General features: G+C 44.1%; 1 protein-coding gene across 2 annotated transcripts in view; it reads right to left on the bottom strand.

Moving 5' to 3' along the window:
• The window catches only part of PIK3C3 (phosphatidylinositol 3-kinase catalytic subunit type 3), a 111,065-nt gene that overhangs the window by 26,714 nt on the left and 60,929 nt on the right, over positions 1–23,422 (bottom strand). For both annotated transcript variants that reach the window (XM_083575582.1, XM_083575583.1), the window contains 2 exons: positions 9,921–10,089; positions 4,522–4,612 (listed from right to left, as the gene is read on the bottom strand). In XM_083575582.1, coding sequence (XP_083431708.1) covers positions 4,522–4,612; positions 9,921–10,089 — 260 coding nt within the window. The remainder of the gene's footprint in view (positions 1–4,521; positions 4,613–9,920; positions 10,090–23,422) is intronic.

The following is a 23,422-nucleotide window of genomic DNA, read 5'->3' as shown; positions in this document are numbered from 1 at the left end:
TGAATTATGGTGCTGGAGGAGACTCTTGAGAGTCCCATGGACTGCAAGAAGATCAAACCTACCCATTCTGAAGGAAATCAGCCCGGAGTGCTCACTGGAAGGACAGATCGTGAAGCTGAGGCTCCAATACTTTGGCCACCTCATGAGAAGAGAAGACTCCCTGGAAAAGATGCTGATGTTGGGAAAGATGGAGGGCACAAGGAGAAGGGGACGACAGAGGACGAGATGGTGGGACAGTGTTTTCGAGGCTACCAGCATGAGTTTGACCAAACTGTGGGAGGCAGTGGAAGACAGGGGTGCCTGGTGTGCTCTGGTCCACGCGGTCAAGAAGAGTCAGACACGACTAAACGACTAAACAACAACAACAAACAATGAGTTTGCCTAGATGGAGGACAGAGATGGATGGGTGAAGAAACAAAGGCAAAATTCGCATTTATTTGCTCCACCCCCTTTTGCCTCTGGCCCCACCCACAACTGGAATCTGGCCCCCGGAATACTGCCCTGAAGGGAATGTGGCCCTCAGACTGGAAAAAAAAGTTCCCCAATCAGTTATATGGCAAGGGGTGATAAAATACTATCAAATAGATACTGGAAACATCTGGCTCTTTATTAGCAAAGAGATCCCAATTTAGATCTAGCCCAAACACATTGCTTCATAGGAATGATGTGCCAAGAATGGAAAATTCTCTTCTATAACAAAGAACAAAAGAAAAGGAAAAAGAGAGAGAGAGATGATATTGCTGAAAATCAATGCAACTGTAGCATTAGATAAATATAGATTTTTCCTGATAGGGTTGCAGAAAGAAAAGCTTTGCCACAGGGAGCGGAAAAATAATATAAATTCAGTTTCAAATTTCTCCCAGAATACCTGATGATTTTATAAGACATCATTCTCACTTCAGACTGAACAGCCCATACAAAGTAAAAGCTATTGAACTGGGGAGAAGTGGAAGTCCTCCTTGAGATCACCGTGTACTGAGATACCAGCCGTCACCTTCAAGGCTTGGAAGTTAAGGAGATTCAGCATCGCTTGGGGACTCCAGCTATTTCAATGGTGATTTCAGCACAAGGCTTTTTGCTATTATTGGGCAAGTGCAACACTTTCATTGGCCATGTTTGGGGGCTCAATATACCGAAAAGAGTTGGGACGCGGGTGGCGCTGTGGTCTAAACCACTGAGCCTCTTGGGCTTGCTGATCAGAAGGTCACCGGTTCAAAGCCCCATGACAGGGTGAGCTCCCATTGCTCAGTCCCAGCTCCTGCCAACCTACCAGTTCAAAAGCATGCCAAAAAGTGCAAGTAGATAAATAGGTACTGCTGTGGTGGGAAGGTAAATGGCATTTCCATGCACTGCTCTGGTTTTGCCAGAAGCGGCTTAGTCATGCTGGCCACATGACCCGGACAAACTGTCTGCCGACAAACACCAGCTCCCTCGGCCTGTAAAGCGAGATGAGCGCCGCAACCCCAGAGTCATTTGCGACTGGACTTAACTGTCAGGGGTCCCTTTACCTTTACAGTGGTAGCTCAGGTTAAGAACTTAATCCATTCTGGAGGTCCATTCTTAACCTGAAACTGTTCTTAACCTGAGGTACCACTTTAGCTAATGGGGCCTGCCGCCGCTGCTGCACGATTTCTGTTCTCATCCTGAAGCAAAGTTCTTAACCCGAGGTACTATTTCTGGGTTAGCGGAGTCTGTAACCTGAAGCGTATGTAACCTGAAGCATCTGTAACCCGAGATACCACTGTATCTGACTTTTAGAAGGCAGCCATATATTGGGAAATTTTTAATGTCTGATGTTTTACAATTTTAATGTGCTATAAACCACCCAGGGTGGCTGGGGAAGCCCAGCCAGATGGATGGAGTATAAATAATAAAATAAAATAAAATAATTAAAGCACATATGATCAAACTTTGTAAAAGAAAGTGCAGCCTGGAGAGCTATTGAAATTAAATAAGAACATCATAACATCAGTAACCTTTCCAGATCTTCAGTCTTATGACATTAAGACAACATATTGTCACACAAGATCAAGAGCGACTCACTGTTCCAGAGAGAAATTGATTACTAAACTTCAAAGGCATCACAAGGTATCACACAAACTGATTCCACTCTCCCCACCCCCACCCTTGAAGAAAGCGCTTTGGGATTTATTCTATTAGACTTTCCATTAAAGTAGACTTTGAAAAATGGAAAGAGACACCTCCATTAAAACAAAGGGAACAAAAAAGGCTGTGATGTGAAGGACTGACAAAATAAATAAGATTCCAAATGCAGAAGCATAGATATAATATAATAAGATGAGTCTTTTACAAGATCGGCAAAACTCAGAAGAAGAAGCATTCAAAAGACCTCAGAAACACTTCTCAGCAAGTGGCACATTGAAATGTAGTCTGAATGGAGAAAGAGAAATTGGGATGGATGGCTCTCTCCAGCCAACACGAAAACGTGTACGCCGTTGCCCAAATCAAACATGAAAGCTGTTGCCCACATATTAATAACAAGCCGGTTATGTTCTGCCTTAATTGGCACGAAAACACAAAGGAGGAGACTCTCCATTTGATACAGGAAGAGTGTCAGATTGCTCGCAAGACAGAGTCCAGGCCAAACACAAACACCATCACGTCAAGCAACACTGAACTCCTGACAGAGATGAATGGGATTAAACTAAGTGGTAAGTCAGAACTTGAAGTCTGCAGATGAGGAAAAAACAAAAGAAAAGAAAATAAGCAAGACCCCTGAAATCCAGAACAACTGCCAATTTCGTTCTTTGATGGCCAGGTTTCTACCAATTATATATCCTTGACGACTGCATCTCGGTGCAGTGACGAGGGTTAGGAAACGTAAAACCCCCCACAAGAGAAATCAGAACGGTTTCAGAAGTGGCTATTCTCCCTCCTCCGTCAAATTAAAAAGAGACCAGGCTGGAATAAGATGGGTTTCTGAATCATCAGAAGACAGAGATGAGATTGCTCTTGTTTGGCAAGCTGCCCTCCCGCTTCTTTTATAGACTTCCTTTGGATAATGTCTAGGATCACTTCCAACATTACATTTCTCACTTCGCAACGGTCCCTGGGCCAGTTCATACTGCTAGAGTCCTCTGTGTGCCGCAGTTCAAGCACACGGCCGCACAAGGGATTATCACATTCATCATCAACAACAATGAAATTTCTACCCAGGCCTTCCTCTCAAAGGAGCCCTGGGGAACAAACAACAATACAATTTTAAAAAACGCAATGCAATTAAAATAATCTGAAACATCTTTAAAAGACATAAAAACAAATTAAAAGAACATCTAAACTAGGGTTTACTGTTTGAAATATGGCAACCCTAATCTAAACACTTTCAAAAACACTAAGAGCATCTCAAAACATTTGAACAGGTTGTCAGGAATAGCATCATTCAGCCTGAGAACTGCATTTCCTTCTGGGTGATTTTCCTGGGGCGGAACAGCAATGATTGGCAGAGCCAGAGGCAAAAAAGAAGATGAGACAATGGACGTATATCTCTTACCTTTGTACTGCGGGCGATACTGCAGTCACATAAAAGCCAGAGGTTTCGACAGAACCCCTTCACATCTCTCCAAGTAGGCGAGCAAGAGGCAACTCCATGGCTTGAGGTGATATTCCAACATGAGGAGGCATGTGGAGCAGGGCTGGCGAGCGCCTCAGCTTGGGAAGAGTTTCAAAGCTCAGACAGAGAAGCCTGGCCTTAAGGACCGGTGCGTTCCCTGCTTCTGAATCAGCAGAAGCGAGGAAAACTTGATTGGCACCCTAAGCCCTTTTAAAATGTGTTGTTGTGTTGCTGTTGTCTTTATTTTGATTATGCGTTTTGTGGTTTTATATTCTGATTTTATGCAATGATGTATGGAAGTGAGAGATGTATGGAAGTGAGAGCTGGACCATAAAGAAGGCCGATCGCCGAAGAATTGATGCTTTTGAATTATGGTGCTGGAGGGGACCCTTGAGAGTCCCATGGACTGCAAGAAGATCAAACCTATCCATTCTGAAGGAAATCAGCCCTGAGTGCTCACTGGAAGGACAGATGGTGAAGCTGAGGCTCCTAAAACTTTGCCAACCTCATGAGAAGAGAAGACTCCCTGGAAAAGACTCTGATGTTGGGAAAGATGGAAGGCGGACGACAGAGGACAAGATGGTTGGACAGTGTTCTCAAAGCTACCAGCATGAGTTTGACCAAACTGCGGGAGGCAGTGGAAGACAGGAGTGCCTGGCATGCTCTGGTCCATGGAGTCACGAAGAGTTGGACACGACTAAACAACAACAACATTCTGATTTTATCTCGAGAACCTCACTGAGACCAGCGGCTATAGGGCGGAATATAAATTCAATCAACAAATACAACAACCACTGTTTCATGGGAAAAGTGCATGTGTGCTTTGACACACTATGGCAGGGGGCTGAGAAATGGAGGGAAGAATAAATGAAATGAGTTTGGGAGCCAAGCCCCTCTCTGTGGGCAGAGCACATCTCGTAGCACACACACACTTTGTATTCAATTCTTACCTTCTTTACAGTCTTGTCTGGCTCAAGAGCTATGTCCGGGATGTTGGCATCGACCATGAGGGAGAACAGGTTCAAAATGAGGTTGGAATACCTGTGGAGAAGAAGAGGGCAGACATGGTAAGAAAATAATAACCCAGAGGGGAAGCCAATTTAGCCACAGAGAGTATTGTGGCACAGGCTTATAGGGACTTGATGCATGAAGTGGATTCTTAATTGGCAGCCTGCCAGCCAAAATTTTAGATACAGTTGGATGCGCAATGTGGACAAAATGAGACATCCGAAGGTCAAATTAATCGCACTCAGAAACGAACCTACAGCAAGTAGAAAACAAGCAACCTTAGCTTTTTGTTGACATTAGCTGAAGCACTGGCTAATTAAATTTCCTAGGGAGGATGAGAGACTATGTTACCTTCGCAAGATGGGTGGGGAACTTTTTTCTTCTTCTTGTCAGATGCAGTTCCCAATGCTTGCATTACACCACTGGTTTTTGGCAGTGCGAAATCCATGCTGCCTTGCCCAAGGAACAGATTTGGACATGGGTGGCGCTGTGGTCTAAACCACTGAGCCTCTTGGGCTTGCCGATCAGAAGGTCGGGAGTTCAAATCTGCACGTTGGGGTGAGCTCCCGTTGCTCTGTCCCAGCTCCTGCCAACCTAGCAGTTTGAAAGCACGCCAGTGCAAATAGGTACCACTGTGGTGGGAAGGTAAACGGCGTTTCTGTGTGCTCTGGCTTCCATCAAGGTGTTCTGTTGCGCCAGAAGCGGTTTAGTCCTGCTGGCCACATGACCTGGAAAGCTGTCTGTGGACAAACACTGGCTCCCTCAGCCTGAAAGCGAGATGAGCGCCACAGCCCCATAGTCACCTTTGACTGGACGTAACCATCCAGGGGTCCTTTACCTTTATACCTCTGACTGAGCCTTTGGAGAAGGTTTAATAACTTTTCTTTAAAAGGGCGTTTCAGGGGCTGGACCGAAATATTTCTGGCCCTTCCACTGTGCAGACCTCAGAGCGTGTCTCCTTTCCAAAGTTAGCACCCGACCAAAGTTCTGTGAATTATGTGAACCAACCGTTTTACACCTATAACTTTGGAGATCCAAAAGCCATTTGTAACCATTAAAAAGGAACAGCCTGACAGCTGCCTTGAGCTTTACAACTGAAGTCTGTATGCTTGAAACAGTTGCTGGCGTTTCAAGGGAATGCGCTTAACATTTTACTTTCTTAAAAGTAAAATACGGTGTGTGGGCTTTTTTTATATATAAATTTAATTTAAAAATTAAATTAATAATAGTTAGTACCAAGATTTGAAAGAGCTTCCACTGTGAGTGATTATTTGAACTGACCTATTTAACAGGAGAGGAGAAATCCAAATAAGGGAAAATGTTTTGTTTTGCTGTTTTTAATAATAATAATAATAATAATAATAATAATAATAATAATAATAATAAAATTTATACCCCGCCCATCTGGCTGGGTTTCCCCAGCCACTCTTGGCAGCTTCCAACACAATATTAAAATACAATAATCTGCCAAACATTAAGAGCTTCCCTAAACAGGGCTGCCTTCAGATGTCGTCTAAAAGTCTGGTAGTTGTTGTTCTCTTTGACATCTGGTGGGAGGGCGTTCCACAGGGCGGGTGCCACTACCGGGAAGGCCCTCTGCCTGGTTCCCTGTAACTTGGCTTCTCGCAGTGAGGGAACCACCAGAAGGCCCTCGGCACTGGACATCAGTGTCCGGGTAGAACGATGGGGGTGGAGATGCTCCTTCAGGTATACTGGGCCGAGGCTGTTTAGGGCTTTAGCACCAACACTTTGAACTGTGCTCGGAAATGTACTGGGAGCCAATGTAGGTCTTTCAATCTGAGCACAGGCTCACCTGTGCAGAACTACAGCTTCCATCATCATTGTCCGTAGCTGGGGTTGAAGAGCTGTCTGGGACTGATGGCGAGGGAGATGGGAATTGTAGTCCAAAACTACCTGAAGGGCACCAGGAAGAGGAAGCTGGTTTAGATGAACTCAGGGTCTGATCTGCCAAGGTTGCTCTCATGTTCTTGTGCTTTTCAAGTGTCTCCTTGCACAACGGGTCATTAAGGTAAGGCAATGAAGTCCTCAATAGATCAACTGCAGTTAAGCTGCATTTATCTTCCTTCTTCCTGTGCCACAGAAGACACAAAGCCTTAAAAAATTGAGACTTTTCACCAGCCTTTGCTAAACACTACCAATGCTGAACTGAAACGCAATTAATTAGCTAGCGAAGAACAGAAAGCATCACCGTTGAACAATGACATTTCCCTGTGACAGGAGCAAGGGGGTGGAGGGAATCTCCCTTGAAGACAGAAGATGAAGACAGAAAAAAAGGCAGGAAAATAATTCTTTTAACAAATTATTCCCTTTCTTTTCTATCTCAGGGTGTTTTCATTTGAATTGTGTTCTCTCTTCCCCCACCAGCTTTCAGCATCTTTTTAATATATTTATACAGCCATTCAGAGTTACTTGAGAGACTCCCCAGACTGCAGTCTGGTTTTCAGAACAGATATCTCCCTGATTCTTCCTAGATGCTTTATATATATTTAACGGAAAAAGATTGTGGGTTTATTCCCCCCAGTCTCCCGCTACCTTCTTGAGCAAGCTTCTTCCGTATCTCACCCCACCCTGAAACGAATTCCTTGGGCACAAATTCCAAGTGTCTTTCTCTGCAACTATTATCTTTAATATTCCTCACTTTTGTGCATTTTGTTCCACATACATCATAAAAAAAAGATCCAATCAAGGTGTCGAGCCATTTAAATTCATTCCCGTTCAGGCTTTCTGGAGACAAAAGGCTGCGCCGGCAAAGGTTTTATTATTGCACATTATTAGGAGCGTTTAGAAAGGCAATCAAGTTGTAACCGCTAGATCCTCAACGCTCTTCACCTTTTAATCTTATTGTCTATTAGCGCTTCTTTGCACAACTCCGGACATCCAGCTATCCATAAATTAAGAGAGAAGGCAATTCCTCAGCACCTGGGGCCAATTCGTAAGTAATGCCCCTTTAACCTTGCTCTGATCATCTCGTATCTATAATGTCCTCTCCGTGGGCCCAACCTTGTGGCACATCACTCCTCTTTAGTCGGCGCACAACAATTCTGCTCAAGTCATCTTTCTCTCCGGATGCTATCGCCACCATCACCTCTTCCCTGAAGACTAAACGGTAGCTCTCAGTCACTGTCGGCATCTATTTCCAGTTTGTCGTCTTCAGCGTTAAAGCTCTTCACACCTGTTCACGTCTTTCCTGAGACCTGTTGCTCTTCCCTGTGAGTTCACCTCCCAGTGGAGCCCATCTAACTCCCTTCCTGACACTTACGGGTACACAGGAACACACACACAAAGCTCCTTTATGCAGAGTTAAGATTCATAGAACCATAGTTGGAAGGCACCCTGAGGGTTATTCAATGCAACTCCTTACAATGAAGAAATTGCATTTCTTAGTAGTAGTAGTACTACTACTAATAATAATAGAAGGCTGATCGCCAAAGAATTGATGCTTTTGAATTACAGTGCTGGAGGAGACTCTTGAGAGTCCCATGGACTGCAAGAAAATCAAACCTATCCATTCTGAAGGAAATCAGCCCTGTGTGCTCACTGGAAGGACAGATCCTGAAGCTGAGGCTCTAATACTTCGGCCACCTCATGAGAAGAGAAGACTCCCTGGAGAAGATCCTGCTGCTGGGAAAGATGGAGGGCACAAGGAGAAGAGGACGACAGAGGACGAGATGGTTGGACAGTGTTCTTGAAGCTACCAACATGAGTTTGACCAAGCTGTGGGAGGCAGTGGAAGACAGGAGGGCCTGGCGTGCTCTGGTCCAGGGGGTCACGAAGAGTCGGACACAACTAAACGACTCAACAAGAACAATTTATTATTTCTACCCCACTCATCTGTTAAACATTAAAAGCTTCCCTAAAAATGCTTGGGATGGGGGTGTATGTTTTTAAAAACACTGCAAATGAAATCTGGCAAGTGTTGCCAGGGTCAACCTCAATGCTGCAGGGATGAAAGATAGAAGAAAATTCCGGACCTGTCGAAGATGTACTTAGTCTCTCTTTCTCAAACACACAGAAGCATTTTTTCTACCAAGTTTCCTATTAGAATATATGTAACTGATGCTCTGAATGTCACCTGCACAGGTTAATCCTGTTGCAATGATTCTTGGGAGAGATGGGAGTAACCGAGCTCTCCGATTAATAACTTTGTTTTCTCATTCTGCTGAATTGCTTCTAATGCATTATCAACGACAGCTTATCAAAGGCATTTCTTTTCCCCTCCCATCTCTACTTTTCAAGAAGACGGAGCACTACTTCCCCAGACATCCTTTCACATTCTCCCCTCATGTCCTCTCCCAAGGATCGCCACTAAAAGGCGGCATTCAGATATCACTTTGGTCTATCTTCCCGACACTTCCTTACCTGCTTAATTCCTTGTTTTACGTGACCTTTAATATGACAGAAAAGCCACTTGTGGAAGTTTAGTGTAAGTTTAGAGGACTGCTTGCAATGATTTCAATGATAATTCTTTCCGAAAATAAAAGAAAATAAAACCCAGCTGCAACCCTGTTAATTTAAAAATAAAAATAAAAATCATGGGAGTTTTGCACCGTAGTAATTTCATGGGATGAAATTTGGGCCCGTCTCCATTTCCCCCTGTGATTTAAAATTTAGCATGACCCAATATCGATCCAAAGGCCACATCTGCATAACACAACAGGTAATGCAGTGTAAAAGGAAGATTCGAAATTAGGATGTTAGAATTATAACCAAGATTTTTGCTTTTCACATTTTTTTTGCTGTATATTTGTGGTCCGCCGCTTTGCTTTTTTTATGGAATAGAGCAGACATGTCCAACCGGTCGACCGTGATCTACAGGTCGATCCCTGGGGTGCTTCAGGTCGATCGCTGGATTAAGAAAAGTGATCACCTGTGTGCTCCTGAATAATTGCTCTGCACCCCTGCTCTGCGCCCATTTATGCTGCCGTCACCATAAATGTTCCCCAAAAGAAGGTCAAAACAAAACTCCTCTTGCCAATGCTCTCCAAAAAAAGCTCAACATCTTTTGGCAATGACAACGGGTAGATCATTGGCATGATCTTGGCATGATCATGGGTAGGTCACTGCCAGTTTTATTATACTGGGAGTAGACCGTAGTCTCTAGAGAGTTGGACATGCCTGGAATAGAGGAATGCGTTTGTTTTGTATTCTTTTAAAAATAAAAAAGATCAAGAAATAAAGCAGGAGCAGGAGCAGAAGAAAAGTGTGATGGTGAAAATGAAAAGACCGCATTTGTGATTGTGCCAGCCAGGCAGCCTCTCTGCTCAAAAGCGAAGGAAGAGCTGGCTGGCCAGCCCAGCAGCAGAAAAGCTTAAAAAGTTACCTGCGCAGGTGAAGGAAAGCTGTGTAGCACTGCTTGCGGAACTCCTGGTATTGCTCGCTTTGCGTCCCCCCCATGCCTTCCACCATCTCTTTGTTCAGTTTCATGGGTGGGGGGAGAGGTTTTGGGTCACGGCCCAGGATGTAACCAAAATCGATGTGGAAAAGTTTGCCTGCATTTGGAGAGAAGGTGCATCATCATTAATTATTATGGCATCTTTATTTACTATAAAAATAAATATTAACCCCCAACTCTGGGGTTGCGGCGCTCATCTCGCTTTATTGGCCAAGGGAGCCGGCGAACAACTTCCGGGTCATGTGGCCAGCATAACTAAGCCGCTTCTGGCAAACCAGAGCAGCGCACGGAAACGCCGTTTACCTTCCCGCCACCTATTTATCTACTTGCACTTTGATGTGCTTTCGAACTGCTAGGTTGGCAGGAGTTGGGATCGAGCAACGGGAACTCACCCCATCGCGGGGATTCGAACCGCCGACCTTCTGATCATCAAGTCCTAGGCTCTGTCTGTGGTTTAACCCACAGCAACACCCGCGTCCCTTAAGTAGTCTCTAGTAAATAACTTTGCGATTGTTACTATACGCCTATTACGTTTACATGTTTTGTCAATTGGATTTGCGTAATGTAGGCATTCTGGTGGCTTTGGACAAAATATTCCTGCATTGTGGGGGGAAAGACTAGATGACCCTATCACTCCCTTAAAATTCTATGATTCTATGATATGTGTGCGTTTCTCTGTGTTTTGTGTAAGTGTGCGCACGTATGTATATGTATGTCTATGTATGTATATTTATGTATGTATTTATTTGTGCATTGATAAATAGATAGAGTGGCCAGCCCTACAACAGACAGAGCACACAAAACACAGACAAAAGCAACAAAAAAATAATGAAATAAGATGCTGCTGCTGGGGTGGGGGTGGGGGCTACAGAATGAAAACTGAGGATTTCTTCATTTATATTGTCAGTTGGTTGACTATGAATCATTTATGAGAGCATTCCACCTTGGCTCAAAGCAATGAGAGCTCATTATTCTACCTGAAGTTGTGATTATTTTGCATTTTTCATGGGGGGGGGGTGGAGAGCACACTATGCCCTTCAATCTCCCCACTCCCCCTTATGAGGCATACTCCTTTTCAAATGATAATAAACCAGCTGACTTTCAAAAGAGGAAAGGCCACGCCAGTTAAATGCAACACCCCAAAACAAATGAAAACGGAGGAGCGGTAAACATTTCCAGCGGCATGAAGAACAAACACGCACGCGCACACACACACACACACACACACACACACATTGGGCACCACTGGCGCAAACTCCAGAGAGCCATGGATGCTTTGGCACCCACAATATATTTGTGGGGGCTGAGCCCCTCAGCCAAGTTGAAGCTCTTGGTTGTGGGCACCCACAATCTTTGGCACGAGATGGCACCTATGGTGGGCACTGGGGACGAGTTTATGGAACCAAAGGGGTGGCAGCCCAAGGTTTTTATTATTATTATTATTATTTGGTAACCACTGGATTAGGCAAAACAAAGTTCTGCCAACAGCTACTGGGGCAAGATTGCCAAGATGAACCAAGTTACCCAATGGGCAGGATATCCCTGGTTGGGTGGCCAACTCCCAAAAGACTGCGATCTACAGTTAAAAACTGGCAGTGATCTACCCCCCCCCCCTTTGAGCTTTTTTTAGGGAGGAGGAAGGCCTGTTTTTTAGGGGTTCAGGTCAAAGTTGTTGAGCTTCTTTGAGGGGGAGCCAATGATCTACCAGTGGTCTACCACAGACGTCCAATGATCTACTGGTAAATCACGATATACCTGTTGGACGTGTCTGCCCTAGACTACAAAGTGCTTTGAGAGAACTAATAGAGGCAGGACCACCTTCTCCATGCCCTGCTTGAGGGTTCCAGAGAGCATATGATTTGTTGCTTGAGGGGAGAAAGCTCTTAGACTGGTGAAGCAAAGGAGGAACATATTCAGGACCTTGGATAGCTCTAAAGGAACTTGCTAAGGCAACTACTACAGGAGATGCTGTCTCTGCAGGGAGCTAGAGCCAACTGTAACCTTAAGTAGGCTGTCAAGGCCTGTATTGTGGTGGGCTCCACCTTCCCGGGGGAGCTGGCTGAAGGGCTGATGACTTATTTTGTGCTTACAGTTTCAACAAAGGCTGTGGAGACTGCAGGGAACTCATCTGCTGCGTCCAAGGACAGCAGCAGGCCTGTGACCTTGTGGTTGGCCACAAAGGACTGAAATGAAGGTTCTCCCCCAAATTGAGGAAGTAGCTTGGGCCTGACGCTCCATCTGAGTCTTTAGATCAGGCATCCCCAACCTTCAGCCTTCCAGATGTTTTGGGCTACAATTCCCATCATCCCTGACCACTGGCCCTGTTAGCTAGGGATCAGGGGAGTTGTAGGCCAAAACATCTGGAGGGCCACAGGTTGGGGATGCCTGCTTTAGATTGTGGGCTACGGTAAGAATAGCCTGCTGGATCAGGTTGATTGTCCATCTAGTCCAGTATCCAGTTCTCACAGTGGCCCACAAACAGAACATGAACACAAGAGCGCCATCCCTTCCTGTGGTTTGCAACAACCAATTTTCAGAAGCACTGTTGCTTTCAACCATAGAGGCAGATCATAGCCACCATGGCTGGCAGCCATCAACATGCCTTGGTCCAGTATATCTGAAGGAGCGTCTCCACCCCCATCGTTCTACCCATACACTGAGGTCCAGCGCCGAGGGCCTTCTGGCAGTTCCCTCACTGCGAGAAGCCAAGTTACAGGGAACCAGGAGAGGGCCTTCTTGGTAGTGGCACCTGCCCTGTGGAACACCCTCCCACCAGATGTCAAAGAGAACAACAACTACCAGACTTTTAGAGGACATCTGAAGGCAGCCCTGTTTAGGGAAGGTGTTAATGTTTGATGTATTACTGTATTTTAATTTTTTGTTGGAAGCCGCTCAGAGTGGCTGGGGAAGCCCAGCCAGATGGGTGAAGTATAAATAAACAAACAACAACAACAACAACAACAACAACAACAACAACAACAACAACAACAACATTCCTCTTAATGAGCATATTTACTAGGAAATAAATTACAGGGAACTCACTGAGCCTTAATTCTAAGTAGAGATGCTTACATCAGGCTCCTACGTAAAGGGTAGGGTTGAGAAAGAAGACAGTATGCACTGGATGGAAAAATCTTGCAAATATTAATTCTAGGTATGGATTGCTCTCCCAGCGGCCCTACTGTACATGCCAGAGGTTTTCTTTTGCCTCTGCTCTTCCGGGCTGCTCTGTAATTTTCCTTCCTAGCTTTTTTCCTTCAGCACTGTGTCTGAAGGGAAAATGCACACAGGCTGGGTGTGGGTGTGTGTGAAAGAAAAACTGTTGTGTCTGAATTCTCAAGTGGAAGGTCCATGCCTGCTTGGCTGGGAGGCAATTGTTGCTTGCTCCAAGCAACCAGCCTGAGGTTGAGGACAGGGTCTGTTAACAGCATTGGCCTTGATAACCAACTGCAATATCCAAGTTCATTGTTGGGGAGAAACAGCAGGAGAGGGCTGTTGCCATCGTACCACCTAGACAACCACAGCTGGAAGCAGCATGCTGGACCAGACAGACCCTTGGGTGGATCCAGAAAGTCTCTTTGGATGAAGGAGACTTGGTACGATGCCCTGATTGGAAATAAAAGCCTTGGATGGATGGTGATGAATTTACAGACGAAGGAGAACTCATCATTCCTGGTGTGAGGTCAAGTTTCTATCCTTGACCAAAGTGGTACCCCTGTAGCTTGGCTGCTGTAGCCACACTGTTTGTATACTGTTAAGCTATTACACAAGAGCACTCTTCCCTCCAGCAGTTTCTGGCAACTGGCATTCAGAAGCATTATTGCTTTCAACTGTGGAGGCACAGCAGTCATCCTGGCTAGTAGCTAGTCTTATCCATCGTCAAGTTGTCTGATCCTCTTCTAAAGTCATCCAACTTGGTGGCCACCAAGTTCCATAGATTAACTATGCAATGCACAAGCACTTTTAAAAGCAAGGTTTATATACTGCTTAATAATGCCATCTAAGCAGCTTAAATAAAATTAAACATTCAGAAGAAAATGCCAATAAAATGATTTAAAGGAGAAGTAGGCAAAACAAAATTATCAAAATCTGATAAGGTTCCATAATCCGTGCAGAATCTGTTGAAAGATCTCAGCAATGGGGGAAACCTCAACTAGGAGGGCTAGAGTCCATGCTGCTCAAACATCAATGATGTAACAGGCATGGTTCAATAGGTGCTGATTACTTGCATTGTTACATTCCACACAGCATTTGTTATTGCAGGAAAATGGGGTTGATCTCTATTATCTACTTTATAGGGCCCATTTAAGGATGGATGTGATTTTTAAAAAGGCACAATCCCCCACACAGACAGATATGTTTAAGCCACACTAATCTCAAATTTTCCTGGGTTACCTCCACTCAAGAGCAGTAAAACGTATTACCCACTTAAAATAACACATACATCTGAAAAAAAAATATTTGAAAATCAGCAGGCTTTGATCTATGTTGCAGAGTTACACTAGTTATTTAATTAAGAACATTTAGAGGGATTCTTCTCTCCACTCATTTATTTCAAGACTGTCATAATGATGAGTCTAGAGATACATGTATTAAAAAAAAAAAGACAGCAGAATAAGTCTTGTGGCTGCAATTACATTTCTCATCCAGTTCTGTACACAGGGAATAAGAGGTGTTAATTAATCTTAGCCTCATTTGCATATGTAGCTAGTTCAGTAGATCTGTGTAGCACACTTCAAAAGCCGTCAGAACAACAAGAAGGATTGGTGGAGGAGTGCAAAAATTAAGGAACTGGAAAAAGAAATATTAATATTTCTCTCTCTGTCTGTCTTTCTCTCTCACACACCATTTGTGTACCTTGCAATTGCATTAAATGTTTGTTAGGCCCTCATCAAACAGAACAGAACTAGAACACGTTATACCTTCTGTTCCATAAATGAAAATAAAGATTTGCACCATGCCCAATCCTGCACCTTAGGTTACAATATCAGCACTGTTCCTTATGTTGCACAAATGCTTTTGTTTTGTTTGTATTTATTTAACAGAATTTATATACCACTTGACTGCAAGAAAATTTCTAAGCAGCGTAACCCCTCCCCCCCAAAAAAACCCCTGCTTGCCCCAAGCCTTTCTCCTCCCTGCTCAATCATAAAACCATTTTAAAAGAAGGGGGAGAGTATCTGCTCAATCATAAAACCATTTTAAAAGAAGGGGGAGAGTATCACACAACAGTTTCCAAACCACTCTGTGAAGCACACATCCCACTGTTAAACCTCACTGCAGGCATGTTTAACAGAGGGGAGGAGATGTTTCACAGTGCTCCCCCTCCCCCAATTAAACCAGCTTGTCTGGGCTGCCTGCCACCCACACAGTTTGCTTGACTGCCTGCTGTTCCTCAACTGCAGCGTGACGACAGCCTTACCCTTTTATGTATATAGGAAGAAATGTTTAAAATCACCGACAATAAACTGGTATTTGAAACTATTCAAATCATGATTAGAACTAATGTTGGCTAAAAATAAATGAAACAAGTGCAACTTCTGGGCATCTTGACAGAATCATAGAATCGTAGAGTTGGAAGATACATCAAGGATCATCTAGTCCAAATCCCTACAATGCAGGAATCTCAAGTAAAGCAACCATGACAGGATAGGCATTACTAAACTAATATATTTTAAGAAAAGAAAAGAAGATGCCACCTTACAATAGGTTCCTATCTGCCATAAGGAAAGAGGGAAGAAGCTAAGTGGTAGATTGGAATTGTACCCCCTCATCTGCAGGCCCCGGAAAGATGGCTTTTTTTCTTGTACTCCAACTTTTTCTTGTACAGTGGTACCTTAGAAGTCATACAGCTTAGTTTCCAAATGTTTTGGCTCCCAAACACCACAAACCTGGAAGTGACTGTCCCAGTTTGCGAACTATTTTTGGAAGCCGAATGTCCGACAGGGCTTCCGCGGCTTCCGATAGGCTGCAGGAACTTCCTGCAGCCAATCAGAAGCTGTGCTTCGGTTTTCAAACATTTTGGAAGTCGAACGGACTTCCGGAATGGATTCCATTCGACTTCCAAGGTACGACTGTACTGTAGATCCAGACATTTGCATTTCATTGCTTTGTGGCAGTTGTGTCTGTTGCATGCGCATGTATTTGCATTTTATGGAAACTGCTTCCAAGAACTATGGGTAGCAAATGGTATAAACACGAGTCTAATCGCCGCAAGTCATCCTGCATGTCTGTCCACACACACAGTCCAGGAGTATTGGTCTTCTGTTTCGAAATATTCATGAGCAGCACAACAGCACGACACATCCGTACTGAGTTAAGGACTGCAAATAATCAGCATTTCATATCGTGGGGCTCCCGCCGCCATTCATAGACCCCAAGATGAGAGCCTTGCCGACCCCTCTCACTCTCAGCCGTCTCCCCGGATGCATATTTGCAGGGAAAGGGGTTAAGAGGGCCACCAGAAATGCCGCCAAGCTATTTGTCTCTGTCAGTTTAATCAACTGTTTCCTCCCAAAGAACGAGCATTTCTTATTTCAAATTTGTCAGAGTCAACAGTCATGACAATGCCTGAAAAACAGCTTAAAATAAAGAGGGAGAGGGGGCAAGCAATGGGAACTCAAGGCTTCATCTTCTTTTTTTGCAATGAAAAATTTGGTATAGAAGCAACAACAATATAGTGGTACCTCAGGTTACAGACGCTTCAGGTTACAGACGCTTCAGGTTACAGACTCCGCTAACCCAAAAATATTACCTCAGGTTAAGAACTTTGCTTCAGGATGAGAACAGAAATTGTGCGGCAGCGGGGGGAGGTCCCATTAGCTAAAGTGGTACCTCAGGTTAAGAACAGTTTCAGGTTAAGAACGGACCTCCAGAACGAATTAAGTTCTTAACCAGAGGTACCACTATACTGCAATAATCTTGGCTGAGTGAATTAAATGGCAAGCAATGGGACCTCAAAGCTTCATCTTCTTCTTTTTTGCAATGGAAAATTTGGTTTAGAAGTAAAGCAACAATAATACTGTTGGAGTCTTGTGAGCGTGAATTGAGATACAGTGGGGCCTCCTGCTGCTGCCACGCCGCCGGAGCACAATTTCTGTCCTCATCCTGAAGCAAAATTCTTAACCCAAGGTACTACTTCTGGGTTAGCGGAGTCTGTAAACTGAAGCATCTGTAAGCTGAAGCGTCTGTAACCCAAGGTACCACTGTAATAATCTTGGTTGAGTGAATTCAATCCAAAGACGCATGACAGCATTTTTAGCTCATACAGAAAAGCTCAGGAATGTTTACACTGATCGGCTGAGACTCTGCAGTCTGACCTTGAGATGCTAGGAGTTGAACCCAAGACCTTCTGCAACCAAGGCTGATGCTCTGCCATTGAGCTACAGCTGTCAAATTTCTTAACAAACAAAATACCATTGTAAGAATCTAAGAGGAGCCTGCTGGATCAGGGAGCCAGTGTGGTATAGTGGTTAAGAGTGGTAGTCTCGTAATCTGGTGAACTGGATTTGATTCCCCGCTCCTCCACATGCAGCTGCTGGGTGACCATGGGCCAGTCACACTTCTCTGAAGTCTCTCAGCCCCACTCACCTCACAGAGTGTTTGTTGTGGGGGAGGAAGGGAAAGGAGAATGTTAGCCGTTTTGAGACTTCTTAAGGGGAGTGATAAAGCAGGATATCAAATCCAAACTCTTCTTCAATGGTCCTCCAAGTCTAGCATCTTGTTCGCCTGGTGGTCAACCAGTTGCCTGTGGGAAACGTTCAAGCAGTATCCGAGCACAGAAGCACTCTCCCATCCTGTAGCTTCCCGCAACTGGTATTCAGAAGCATTTCTGCCTCTGTCTGTGGAGCCAGAGCACAGTCATCACATCTATGAATTTGTCTGGTATGCAGGCTGAGACCCTACCTGCCCGCGGACTGTCTCGCCAGAGTGGTGCATGCTCTGGTTTTCTCCCGCTTGGACTACTGCAATGTGCTCTACATGGGGCTAACTTTGATGGTGGCCCAGAAACTATAATTAATCCATAATGCAGCAGCTAGACTGGTGACTGGGAGCGGCCGCCAAAACCACATAACACCGGTCTTGAAAGACCTACATTGGCTCCCAGTAAGTTTCCAAACACAATTCAAAATGTTGGTGCTGAACCTTAAAGCCCTAAACAGCCTCGGCCCAGTATACCTGAAGGAGCCTCTCCACCTCCATCATTCAGCCCAGGCACTGAGGTCCAGCTCTGAGGGCTTTCTGGCGGTTCCCTTACTGCAAGATGTGAGGTTATTATATCTAATACTCTCTTATCCACTACAGGAAATCCTATTGCCATTGCCGGTGCCAGGGATTGAAATTTGGGCATTGTGCGTGGACAGTATACTTTATATCAATTATTTTGCCTTAAACTCCTATGCCATGCTAGCTCTCTGAACCACATGTATACATACTTCTGTGGTACTGATCCCCACCTTGAGGATGTAATTAAAAAAACAAACAAACCTGACTTGTAGATAAATAAATAAATGCAGAGATCTAACATATAAGAGGTCCCTGCTTTGCAGCATTTTCAGGAGAACAGACATGTAACACACACAGAGGTTCATGTCTACGTCAGTTCAGTTGTGAAAGTGGTTCTGCAAATAGTAATATCAGGCATCCTATTTCTACATAATATGCATCTTCTCCCTTTTAAGATGTGCAAAGCATTTCACATGTATCGTCTCAGCACCCCTTTCAACAACCCTGCAAAGTAGGTGAACGTTCTCCCCATATTGCAGACAGAAGGACTGAGGCCCACAGACAAGAAACTGATTTACCTAGTGAATACATGGATGAATCAAGATCTAAGCCAGCTTTGGTCATCTTTGGTGACCTGCAAGTGTTTTGCATTGTGACTCCTAATACACCCACCTAATGTAACCGGGTTGGCTCTGGGATCTGAGCCTAGATCTCTTGCAGGGTAACCAAAGACTGGACTTCCACGGGAGGCTAATTTAAGCTATGGACTCCCCAGCGCAAACTTTTAGAGAAATTGTTGCACCAGGGAGAGAAGAAAATGCATCTCTAGATTGTTGCAGTGAAAAGAATGCTGCACTTGGACTGGGCAGACCCTAGAGTTCAATTAACCACTCAGCTCTGAATCTCACTGGGTGACCTTGGGGCAGCCATGAGCTCTCAGGCTAATCCACTCCTCAGAGTTGTTGTGATACAAACTACCCTGAATTCCTTGAATGAACAGGAAAATACAAGACAGTAAATATCTTAAAAAAAAATCACCAATGATTCTTTTCTTTGTTGAGAAGTCAAGGCTTGGAATAATCTCTGAGCGGCTCTACAGCCTAAACTGCTTGGGGAGCAGTTATAGGACTATGAGTTGACTTTTAGTTACCGTATTTTTTGCTCCATAAGACACACTTTTTCCCTCCTAAAAGTGGGAAATGTGTGTGCATCTTATGGAGCGAATGAAGGCAGGAGGCAGGCGGGAAAAGCCCCCAAGAGCCGCACACACACTCCTCATGCTCTTTAAAGGGCTCTTGTTGGCTTTTGCTGGAGGTGAGGGAAGGGACAGAGGACATCCCCTCAGTCTCTTCCCCCACCTCGTAGAAAAGCCCACAAGAGCCGCACACTCTTTAAAGAGCCGCGCCTAGCTTTTCCCCAGAGGAGGGAGAAGGGCAGTCCGTCAGGGAAAAGCAAGACACATACAGGCTCTGCTCAGCACTCCCTTCAAAGAATATTTTTTTTCTTGCATTCCCCCTCTAAAAACTAGGTGTGTCTTATGGAGCAAAAAATACGGTAACCAACATCGCGAATCCAATACGCACATTTACTCAGAGGTAAGTCCCACAGTGTTCAATGGGATTGCACTGGATCACAGCCTGATATCATGAAGGGTATGGCTGCAGCACAATGTTTCGTTCTATGCCACAAAAAAGAGATGTAAGCTTTTTGCAAGCAGGAGCTTTCAAGATTTGCCTGACAAAATCTGTATGCCAGTGCTGTAAAAAAAAACCAGAGGCTTTACAGAGCCACTGCGCTCCCTGACTTTCTGTTTACTGCTGCAGGCCAACACAACTACTCCTCAGTAATCAGTAAAAAAAGAGAATTTTCTTCAGATTTATCATGTTCATGCACTGCCCCCTACTGTACTCTTTGGGTCTTCCCAGTGCAAAAAGCAAAACACAAAACAGGATGGGATGTATATGGATGTGTGTGTAGTAATTTGCTATGCAAAATATACAGTGATCATCATAGGAACATGGAGAACTGCTTTGTATCAGTCCAGTACAGTGTTTCTCAAAGTTGGGCCTCCAGCGGTTGTTGGACTACAACTCCCATCATCCCAGACCCATGCTCCTGCTAGCTAGGGATGATTGGAGTTGTAGTCCAACAACAGCTGGAGACCCTAGTCTAAGAAACACTGATCTAGTACCATGTACTGTGGCAGGGAGTAGCTCGCAGCTTTCACCTGTGGTTCCTAGAAGCTGCCGCTATGCTTCGACTGGCCAGTTAAACCAGGTGAGGGTAGCCAATGGGACTTAAATCCTTGGTGAGTTACGGACTTCCCCTGCATGCAAAGACACAGACTCTGGGAGATTGAACGGACCAATAGTGGGTCCAGTGGTCAAGAACCTGGGTCTGCCTTGCATGCAGAGCAGATTCTCTACCACTGAGCTATGACTCTTCTCCATATGCCAGGGGCTGAACCAGAAATCAACTGTGCATGTCTTCTGCCCCTGAGCTAAGGCAGAGTCCCACAGAAGTTATTTATGTGCTTAGGGCCCTCGTATTTACGGGACCGCCTCTCCTGGTGTGCCCCGCAGAGGACCTTAAGGTCCATGAATAACCATAGTTTAGAGGTCCCAGGCCCTAAGGAAGTCAGATTATCCTCCACCAGGGCCAGGGTCTTCTCAGTGATGGCTCCGACCTGGTGGAATGCTCTGTCCCACGAGACCAGGGCCCTGCAGGATTTAACTTTCTTCTGCAGTACCTGTAAGGCAGAGCTATTCTGCCTGGCTTTCAATTTGAACTTATACTGATCTTTTATTCTCCTTTCTTCCCTCCCCTTTTTATGAAGATTACCTACTCTGGGATCCCACAGCTAATTCTCCCCTGGTCTCCTCGCTGGCCCAAATAGGACTAATTTACCCAGCTAGCCCTGGTGATCAACTAATGTTTATTGGATGGATTTTCCCCCTAAACTGATTTTTGAATTCTGAATTTATTGTTATCACGTTTTATACTGTATTTTGTGCTGTTTTTTGTTGCATCAATTAAGTGTTTTAAATTTGTTTTATCATCATCATCATTATCATTATCATTATTTCTCCTGCAGGTTGGGAGGGGAGCTGGCCATCACTAATTTGAAAGTCAGGTGAAATGCCCAATGTTCTCCTGTACCACAGGGATGTAAATTCAGTCACACACACACACACACACACACACACACACACCAGCTACTGTCTTTAAATTTAAAAGCAGAAGAGCAGCACAACCTCAGGCTTCGGAATTTTTTTGGGGAGAAAGTTGCTGCCATCGAGAATGCTTATCTGTGCACCCTTGGGATGGGATCTGCTTTGGCACACAAATAGCGTACTGGCCAAAATGGCTACGCTCTGCCTCCATGCTTGGAGGCAGAAACGATTCCAAATGCCAGCTGCTGGAGACCACAGGAGAGGAGACTGTTCTTGTGCTAAGGTCCTACGCTTGAAGGTTTTCCTTAAAAACTGGGTACATCACACTGCCCAACTGATGGGCAAATATGACCTCTCAGCGACCAAGATCAAAGAACTTCCCTTATATTCCCAGAAAAATATCTTTAAATGAACCATAAGGGCAGTGGCAACTAAAAATGATCTAAACTCTGTGTACATGGGCCCCATTATATTTTAAACTTATGAACACACAACTTATTTTAATGAATTGACTTTTGTACATCAAAAAGCTTTAACAGAGTTACGATTAAATACAATAAACTCTGCCTATAGAGATGGGAGACACAGAGGCAGACCAACAAACGAACGTGTTTGCATTAGGGGATGTCCTGAAGTAGAGGACCTTATGCATTATATCTTGCGCTGCCCCTCATATAATGAAGCAAGAGAAAGATTTTTAGCACCTATAATGACAAGGTCCCCTGGCCAGAACCCCTCTGACATGATTTTATATCTCCTCGCAGACACAGATAAGTATGTGACCTGGCGTGTAGCACTCTTTGCAACTGCCGCTAGGAAAATTAGAGCAAATTATATAGCCAAGGTAGCCACCAACTGTAAAGGAGATGAATTTATCTCACCCTATCTACATCAAGCTATATTCTATCTTTATCACCAAACTCTGAATATAATTGCACATTGTATTAATTAACATTATTTTTTAATATATTAGTGGCCATGTGATAATTTTAGCTTATAAATTTTATTGTTTAATGTCTTAACTTGTATATTAAGGTACATTTATAGCTCTGTTTAGAGTAGGTAATGTCTTGATAATATAATTTTTTAAAGTTTTTTGTATCAATCCAGTATATTTTCTTTTAATTGTTGAATGATTCTGTGTACATTACGGCAACCTTTGGCTATGTGCAATAAAACTGACTGATTGACTGACTGACTGAATAGATGAGCCATTGGTTTGACCCAGAAGGTTCTTCTTATGCAGTAGTTTGGGCCACAACTGTAGCAGCGGACTTTTAAATGTTGTGATTCTGAAGGAAGCGCTCCATTTCTAGGACAGAGAATTCAGCTGCATTAAGGTCTGATTAATACCATAATTGAAGATCCGGCGGAAAGGAAAGAATCCCTTTGTTCAGTACGAATGTGATTATGGCCAATATCAATCTAATTAACTAGTACTAATAAATGTTTTTAAATACACACTGTATTTGGAATGCAGTTGAGTGTATAATAGCTACTAAATCTGTCGAAGGCCTTTACAAAATAATAATAAAAAACCCACCACAAAGGCATATAATTAACAGATCTTGAAATTGCTTTTGTGATAGCTTGTATATATAAAAGGGTCCGCCAAATACCAATTAGCTACATTATTTTATAAGGAACAAATTAGGAGTTTTGGAAATGATACCAGCTTTACTTCGTTTATTTTGTGAGGTTTGTTTTTTTTTACTTCTTCTTTTTCATCTTAGCAGTTTAAGTGGGCTTGCCAATGTTGTCCTTGTAAGCATTTGACAATGGTTATGACCAGCTTTTCCACTTTCTATGTACGTGAATTGATATTACACGAACAGCAAGATCCCACCTGTACTATGTTGTTGTTTAGTCGTTTAGTCGTGTCCGACTCTTCATGACCCCATGGACCAGAGCACGCCAGGCCCTCCTGTCTTCCACTGCCTCCCGCAGTTTGGTCAAACTCATGCTGGTAGCTTCGAGAACACTGTCCAACCATCTCGTCCTCTGTCCTCCCCTTCTCCTTGTGCCCTCCAT

The sequence above is a fragment of the Podarcis filfolensis genome, assembly GCF_964270895.1.
Source record: "Podarcis filfolensis genome assembly, chromosome: 11".
Lineage (NCBI taxonomy): Eukaryota > Metazoa > Chordata > Lepidosauria > Squamata > Lacertidae > Podarcis > Podarcis filfolensis.
This window is presented reverse-complemented; position numbering and strand designations above follow the sequence as displayed.